Here is an 8,675-nt window from a genome sequence, read left to right as displayed (position 1 = left end):
CCCCCCCCCCCCCCCCGTGATTCCATATTGACGACTGTTTTTCACTCACTCACGCTCGCTTGATTCACTCGCGACCACTCCAGACCCCCGGAACTACACAGATCGCGGCCATCCCAGCTCGCCGCTCGCCACAGCCTCACACCTCGTTCAAGTCGACAGCTGCAGGCCATACGTCGCAGAACCCACGCGTGCTCACTCACCGTCACGTCAAGCTCGCGTTACAACACACTGGCACATCCCAGAACTCTACATACAGTATCCATGGTCTACACACCAAAAAGCGCTCAACGAGCTTCACGAATAAAAATACAGCTAGCTTAACCTTGACTATGTAACTTGCTCGTCTTCTGACAGCCAGATCAACACCCCGTGCCTCACGCCTGCAGGTGTGACGTGACGTTCACGCATCCGTTTACTCTCTCCCGACCAGCGCATGCCGGTTCAGCAGCGTGTAAATCTCGGCTTCGACACGGCTCCGATGTGACTCAATGTCGTTTGCATCCAACACTCCCTCGTGCTTGCTCCACGGTGACGAAACACGCTTCGCATCCAACAACGATGCATCCGAATCCGCAACTGCATCCTCGCTCGCTCCACCGTTGAGGTGCTGCTCTGCACCGGTCGAAGCCTGATACATCGACGAGCGATTCGGTCCGATATGGAACTGAAACTTGGCCGAATCTTTCCCCTGGGCCAAAACGTCGAGCAAGGATGCGAGCTGTGCATCGTTGTGATATACGATCCGGGTGGGCGAAGCCGTCGCATTGCGCGCCGAAGATGCCGAGGAAGACGAGGTAGGGTCGGTATCGAAACTGTTTGCCGCCATGTTGGGTGGGTTCGCGATCTCAAACACGTCCTCCCTCACCTCTTGTCCTTTTGAGAGTGGCAAGAGCGGTAAAGGCTGGTTTGTGTCGAGTGAGAATGCTGGATGGTGTAGCTGCGTCGTTTTGGCCGCAATCGCACGGGGTCGAGTGAAGAAGCTCCTTGAATCGTCATCTGTCAAACCGGCAGGCGTGCGGAAAGGTGCTCCACTAAACGTCTCTTCCTCCGTCGCACCTTCGTCTGCCATCGCTGCCGCTCCTGACCCACTCGCATCGCTCAGATGCTTACTAGAACGCGCATCAAAATCTGAATAGACGCTTCCTCGATCCGCTAGTCCGGCGATCACCTGCCAAACAACGCTGCCATCCGCGCGTTCGGTCACCTCGATGTGTCGACGCGTCTCGGGCATTCGCGAAGCTCGTATCGCCATCGATCGACGTGCACGCGAGATGTCAGCAAGGTCAGACTCTGGACTACCGAATTCGGTGTCCTCGCCGTTGACACCACCGCCAATATACATGTCGTACAGACTGCCCGCGTAACAGCTCTCAACTCGACTGGCACGGTTCGATCGTGAAGGTCCATCGGTACCGGAATCTGGATGAAGCATCTGGTCTGAACCCAACGTCGGCAAATCCTCCCCTTGCTGCGACTGCTGCTGCTCGTCAGCGTCATTCTGCGAGTCTTGGTGTGAAAGGTTCTCTTGCACAGGCAGCGCAGCATCGTCCAACACGGTAGGAGATCCAAAGTGGAAGCTCTTAGTGACTTCGTCGCTGTTGGGAACGGGTTGGTCTTCGATACTGGCGAAACGACGCGATTTGCGACTCGAGCCAAAGAGCGGGCGTCGCTGATCGCCAAAGTCGATACCCGCAGGGATGATGATGGTTCGACGGACGATGGTGTCACGCAATGACTTGCGGGCATCAATGGAACGATCAGGTGCTACGCTTTCGGGCTCGGTTCCTTCCGGCATGTCTTCCTCGATTGTCTGAGGCTGACTTGAAGATGTAAATTTGGTGATGGTCTCATCAGCGTCTTCAGCGTCCTCAGGTTGCTTGTCTATGGCAGCAGCACCTGCAGTCAGGCCAGCGTCTCCCGCTGGCTTTGGAGATGCTGCACGCGGCGTCGCTGCCTCGTCGTTATCTTTGGATGACCCGGTTGGAGGGGCCAAAGTAATCAAGTTGCCATTCTGAGAGTAGCTCGTGCGCTCCGTGAACTTTTCGAGCGTCGTGTCTGTTGTGTTTTCCCGGTCCGATTCTTCGATGGCAACCGCGTTTGTCTTCGCCGCCGTATGAGCTTTCGGCGAGGCAGAACCCTCAGTCTGTTGTTCTGCTAGTGGCGTTGCGCGCTGTTCGGATGATCCGCCGATCATGGCATTAGGGACATAACCTGTGTCACCGGGCAGAATGACCTCGGATTCGCGTTTGAGCACGATTGGCGTGCGCTTCTTGGTCCTGGAGCGTGGTAGGGACGTTGAGTCGATGAGCGGATGTCTCGGCGACGTGGGCGAACGCAAGTTGCTCCCTTGGTCAGTCGACGATGGAGATGGAGGCATTCTAGGGAGCGTTCGTGACTCCACGGCCACCAACGACGATAATTCTGGAGTCGTTGGTCGTTGTTGGTGTTGCAGCGGCTGCGGCTGCGGCTGGGAGGAAAACTCGGGTGCACGAGCGGCAGTACTCAGCTCGGGTGGGAAAGGCTCGATGGTTGCTCCGCCAAAGCCATGCTCATTCTTTCGACTCTTGATCTTGGAAAGAAGACGTGACAAGCTTCCGCCGTTGGCACCCCCGTTCATATAGGGATGGTTCGGGTGTACATGCGCAGCTTGATCACTGCCGGTCTGCTCTGCAGAGACAAGTGTATCGCTGATCTCACCTTCGGGCGTCCCGAAACTTTCGTCGGGGCTGGCTTCGTGACCAAAAGAACTCGACCTGCGGCGATGAAAGTACAGACTGCTTTTGCCAAAGCTGCTCATCTGCGATGGCACGGACTGGCTTGCTTTAGCGTGCCTTCTTGTGCCTTCCCCACCGGAAGGACCAATGCTGCCCCAGCCTGGAGACCGGTTCGGCCATCTGCTGCCCCAAGTCTGCGTGTTCGGCATCTCAAGCGAGGGACGCAGTTGAGTAGCATGGTCCAGCTTCTGCGTCGTCGAGATCAGCTGGGGCGACGAAATCTGCTTGCTGAATTTCTTGAACGACTTCTTCCGCGAGATGCTCTTGGTTCTGAAGGGCGGCGTGGCCACGCTGCCGTCGGCGGTTCCCTTGAGCGCGCGAGTGGCAGCGCTCGTCTGAGCAGCAATGTCATCCAACAGGCGAGTTGGATCTGATCCCTGATAGCCATCAATGGCGGCCAAGCCGGTGTTGGACAGGCCAGACGTCATTTCTTCCTGCTGTGGACCATAACGATCCCATATTTGCTCTGGAGGAAATGGCTGGGCATGGTGTCGAGGCGAGTCACCCACACCAGCTTCGCTGGATTTCCGAGGGAACGTGAAAGTGTTGCCGCTGCGCAGGCTGCCTGACCCAAGTGAAGGACTCGTGTAGCCCGCATTGAACGGATGGTCCTGCACTGGATTGATAGCGGTGGCGTACTGCGAATCTTGGTCAATGCTCGATTCGGGATCCTCAGAAATTTGTGCTGCATCGAAGGCCGGATGACGAGGCAGGCGAGAAGCCTGATCGACAGCTTGCGACAAGGAAATTGACTCTCGGTTTCGACGTCCGATGGCTCCATTGAGTTCCAAGAGATTGGGCAGACCATTCAACGAGGCATTGCGGCTGTGCAGAGGAGGTGAGGTAGGACGATGGCTGGTAGTGACATCGTACATGACCGCTCGCGGAGACACCGGCGGCTCCTGTGCAAGAGAGCTGGACAGGCTCCTGTGGATTGGGGCGTGGTGACCGGTGTCGACTGCTACAGCGTTTGACCCCGCAAATGCGCGGTTATCCACCGTGCGAGGACTTTCAGCAGACTTCGACCAGTCCGCTCCAGCATCAGAGACCAAGTTGGGTGATGCAAGACCCAGCGACTTGGCCACTGCGAACCTTTGCTGCTTATGCTCGCTTCTAGCTCGATTTCCGGTTGAAATGCGTGGAACAGGAGGCAACTCTTCTCTGCCACTGGCGGTTTGGACAAGACGATCTTGGAACTGAGCAATCTGATCCAAAGTGATGCCGGTGCTTGCCAAGCGCTCCTCAGCCATGTTTGGGGGGAAATTGGAGATGGGACGCTCTGCTTTCTTGACTTCGGAAGCCAAGGCCATCTTAGCCCACAGATCCTCCTCCTCGTTCGCATTGACCGAAGCATTCTCGGCTGAATCGTGAAGGCTAGCAGCGTCAGCAGTTTTATAGCCGTAGACGGTCCGCCATTTGTCAGAATGTTCTGGATCTGAAGGATGCTGAGGCATCAGGCCGTTTCCATCTGTGTTGGATTGGGAGGGAGTGGCGCTTGGTGACAGAGAGACGATGGCAGGCAGCGGCGCAGGTCTGGGAGCATACATGGATGGCGACAGACCATCGTCAGCGACTGAAATGCGGGCCGATTGTGTCTTTGCAGGCTGCTTGGTGCTCGTCAGCGAAGCGTTTCGTTGGTGAAGGCTGATGCTAGTAGCTCCGGTCTCCGGGGAGCTCGTTGCAGCTGCGCGATCACTGCCCGAGGGAAAAGCGGCGAGACTGGACACGTAAGGAGAGGGTACGCTTTGACCAGTCGATGCCGAACTGCGCATGTTCTGAGCACTACCGAAGGCGCTGGAAGCTTCCGCGGCGAAGCCTTGCACTGGCGGAGACACCTGGCTGGCTTGATTCGTCATGGACTGCAAAGCAGCAGCCGCAGCGGGTGAGACGGCCGAAGGTGGCTTGAAACCAGAGGCGTAGTCGTACATCGATGCGCTGGAAGGAGGTGGCGGAAAGTAGTTGGGCGAACGAGCGCTACGACTCAGCACAGGTGAAGGACTGATAGCGCCGGAGGATCTGCGAGAAGCATGTGTGCCTAGCAGACTGCCCTCGGATGATCCGGTAGCGGATCGATTGTGTTTTTGGAAGTTGCGGCGGATACTGGAGAGCGAGGGCTGCTCTCTGAGGTGCGGATGAGGCGCCATGGCCCTGGCGAGGGCAAGCTTGTCGGCCGACGATTTGCGACTGTGTGTGCCTTGGTATGATGCCGACGGCGCCGTGAGACTGGACCTGATGGAGCTGCTGCTGACAAGCGAGTCGCCTCGCGACAAGGTCGAACGAGCAGGACTGGCCAAGGTTGCACTCGAGTCCATCTCAGGCGTACGATCTGGACGCGTTGCTAATGGGCCACGGTTGCCAGTAGCAACTACGTTGGCTTGATGCATTGCGTTGTCCGAGGGTCCTTGATTTGCTGAAGGAAGCTCTGCGGGTCGAGCCGACGCCGTGCGAACTTCAGTAATCGGCAGCTCGTGGCTAGCGGTCTGAAGAGCGTCAACGGTGGATGCAGTAGAGATGGTCCGAGATGGCCCGACTTGCGGATCTCTTGCTGTGGCGGTCGAGCTTCGTTCGGATGGATAAGTGAGCGTCGAGTCGGTCACCGAATGGCGCGAAACCGACAAATGCTGAGCTGAAGCGGCGTTTGGTGCCAACATCAGGTCGTCAGTGGCTGTTTCAGCGTCTGTGAGAGTTTGCGCACTTTCCGATGTTGTCAGTGACGGTATCTGCCTGAGCGTCTGTGACTCGGTCATTTCGGGAGCAAATTCGGCTAGAGACGGTGGGAGCGAGCCAGGAATGGGCCCGGGAAGAGGCGAAGGCACGGCGAGGCGACCTTGTTCAATGTGTACGGCATCCAAGCTTGGCTGGGTGCCTGTGATGGTGCGATCAGCGGTGCCGTCGCCATCGTCTTGGGATTGTTGCTCTTGCTCTGCATCGAGGGCGCGCACGTTGGAGACAGCAGAGGCAAACGAGTTGGCATCACTGTCACCAGAAGACCGATGGCGCCGGGCGCCAGAACCATCCGCCGAGCCTACACGAACACTAGGCGATGGTCCACGCTCGGAGGCGATGAGGCCAAACACTTCATTGAGAGCAGTGCTGACGCGTTTGAAAGCTTCTGGAGATAGAGTTGTAAGCAGATTGGAATCTTTCGACGTGACTGAAACGTCCAAAAATGGTTTTGGGTCGGACGACTCATTAGAATGTTTAGTAGGTGATGAATGTCGAGTCGTGTGGCCATCTTGGAACGTGGCGAAAGCACCCGGCATGGAATTGTCGTGAGCTTTCTCCGGTTGAGAACGCGCGGCATCGGGTGAGCGCTGTTCAGACTTGGTGGATGCAGATGTGAGCGTAGTGTTCTGAGACGGCTCAACGGCAGAATTGAGGGGAGACGGAAGCGATTCGTCGGGCCTTGAGATTTTGCGTTCCCGCTTGACGGTACGAAAGCAGGCATTGTCTCGCTCCGTACTCCTTCCGGTGAAGGAGCTGCCGCCAGGATTCCTTGTTGGTGACCACGCGGACGAAGAGGCGCCGGTGGAAGTGGATGGATGGTTGAGGTTTGAAGAGGACAAGTCGCCGAGCGAATCGGTGAGGCTGGAAAGCTTGTCAGGGTTGTTGGTGGGTACGGAGCCCCACGATCCGAAACCATCGGTGCCAGCCGCGTAACCGTTGTGCCAAGAGTCAGCAGTGGTAACATTCATGGAGCGTTCTCGATCGAAATCACGACCTTCTGCAAGCGCCTGTGCTTTAAGCTGTTCGATGATCTCGTTTTCCTCATCCTCGGTGAGAAAATCAAATTGGTGGGCTGTGCCCGAGCCAAGGGCAAGATTGGCGGCCCTAGCGCGTGCACGCTGTGCGCGCAGATGAGCTCGCATAGCTTCAGGAGAAACAAGAGAGCCATCGGGAGCGCGTAGCAGAGTGAATCTCCGAGTGAGATGAGGCATAATAAGTGATTGACGGTAGTCGGATGCTGGCGGCAACACATGGTCCAGACTCTGTTGTTGCTGTGATGCTGCTGATTGCGTTGCTGCGACGCTGTCTCGGGTTGGAGTGGCGGCTGCTGCTTGATGCTTCTGCCGAAAAGAAGCGGATGAACGTGGCAGAGCGGGTGCAGAGGCAATGAAGATGCCCGGACGAGGAGGAAGCTTGGAACCAGAGGAGAAATTTGCATAGTCTGTAGGTGGTGGGCTTGAAGGACCGGCTTGAGCAGGGGCCGCGGCCTTCCTGTGGTGGCGCTTCCTGAACGGATTGATCATGGTGGGCAATGGAAAAATGAACTAGTTGGTCTGAACGTTGACCAACGGCTGGCGCGGGGTCACGAAAGGGATCAAGCAGCTAGAAATTTCCGCATCGAGGTCAAAGCGAACAGACGGTTGCGTCGAGTTGGGATCACAACGGAATGGTCTGCGATTGGTCAACTGTGCGGATGGATGTAATAGAAAAAGGGGGCAAGAGCGTGACGTGGTGTGGCGTGGCGTGGCGTGGCGTAGCGTAGCGTAGCGTGAATTGGTTCTCAACCTCAACGCCGGTTCAAGATGACGTTGAGAGCAGCAGCCGTGCCTTTCGCAGACTACGACCTAGATGAGAAGAGAGGTGACTCTCTTTAGGATGAGAGTGAGTGAGTTGCGAGTGGGAATAGAAGATGGTGATTGAGTGAGCTTGAGTCTAAAGGTTCGAAGCCGCCCACATCCACGATCCGCAACGAGAATTATTCACGATTTGTGATTGTGATTCGTGATTGTGAAATGCGATTCGCGATTTGTGAATTGTGAAATGTGAATTCACGATTGTATAAGTTAGTTATTGTAAAGACGCGTTCACTCACGACTTTTCTTTTTCTTGCCATACGTCAAGGTAGCCGGCATTCCCGATTCTCAATCGTAAATTGCACACAGCAACGAGCCTAAACTTCCCAAGTTACAGTCACGAGTAACTGTAATCGTGAATCCATTCCCATTCGTGGTTCGTGATGGTTCAACCTTGGGAAATCAAGATTCAAGGCTCTGTGAATCACGAATGCGCGGCAAGCACGAATTTAGCGACAAATCGCCACGATTTTCAAAGCATTCACTAACTAACATTCTTTTTCAGGTGACTGCCGCTGACTCGCCGACTTCTGTGACTCACGACTGCATTCATGATTTGTGATTCACGATTGCACGTTCGGAGACACGTGAGAGGGTGGCGTGTCGGTTGTTTGTCAACTCATTTTAACTTCTAATATAATAGTCCTGATTCACCTTCGAAGCCATTCGTTTGTACGTCCTCCTTCAAGGACCTGCTGTTTTTTTTCGCAAGGCGCCAGTCATATGTGGACCACTTTGGCCAATCGCCTATCAGATTTGTGATCCTCTCCACTGGCTATCTGTTCTGTCTTGGCTTCAAAAAGTCACGAGTCACAAGTCACGAGTAGCGGAGTTGCGAGTCACGAGTCACGAGTGAAAAAGACAAGAATGTTCCAAGTGGCGGACGCCGACCCGATATGAATCGGGAGATCACCGATCGATCCGTCCGATCAGGATGCGAAAATCCATTCCGTGCTCTCGCCAAAATGGACAGGTTCATGTGCCACGAACCGCCACAGCCCTAAAATCGATATGGCTCTTATGTCTGTCCAGCATGGTAGCAGAACCCCGAGTGGCTTGCTGCTCCTCCTAGAACGCTTGGCAACTTGACCTTGATCCTGTCGGTTGAGCCTCGTCTCTGATGCTACTGCAAGCCGCAACGCCCGATGATGCTTCCAGCCATCGTCAAATGCAGATTTGGCCACTTATCGCCACGCTCCATTTGGCGATCATCATCGTACTAGGTTGAGGAAACATCATGTTGCTTCTGTCTCACAGAAGGCTGCTATTCAAAACATTTTTCGACCCTTGTCTCAATCAGAGCTTCCTCTTCCACTTTTTG

At 55.5% G+C, this 8,675-nt stretch overlaps 1 protein-coding gene across 1 annotated transcript; it reads right to left on the bottom strand.

Annotated features, from left to right (window-relative positions):
• Positions 1–412: 412 nt before the first annotated feature.
• Positions 413–7,024, bottom strand: UMAG_02049 (uncharacterized protein; the record flags this gene model as incomplete). Its single annotated transcript, XM_011390130.1, has 1 exon — positions 413–7,024. One exon carries the CDS (start codon positions 7,022–7,024, stop codon positions 413–415), a length of 6,612 nt encoding a protein of 2,203 aa, XP_011388432.1.
• Positions 7,025–8,675: the final 1,651 nt, after the last annotated feature.

The sequence above is a fragment of the Mycosarcoma maydis genome, chromosome 5, assembly GCF_000328475.2.
Source record: "Mycosarcoma maydis chromosome 5, whole genome shotgun sequence".
In the NCBI taxonomy this organism is placed as follows: domain Eukaryota; kingdom Fungi; phylum Basidiomycota; class Ustilaginomycetes; order Ustilaginales; genus Mycosarcoma; species Mycosarcoma maydis.
This window is presented reverse-complemented; position numbering and strand designations above follow the sequence as displayed.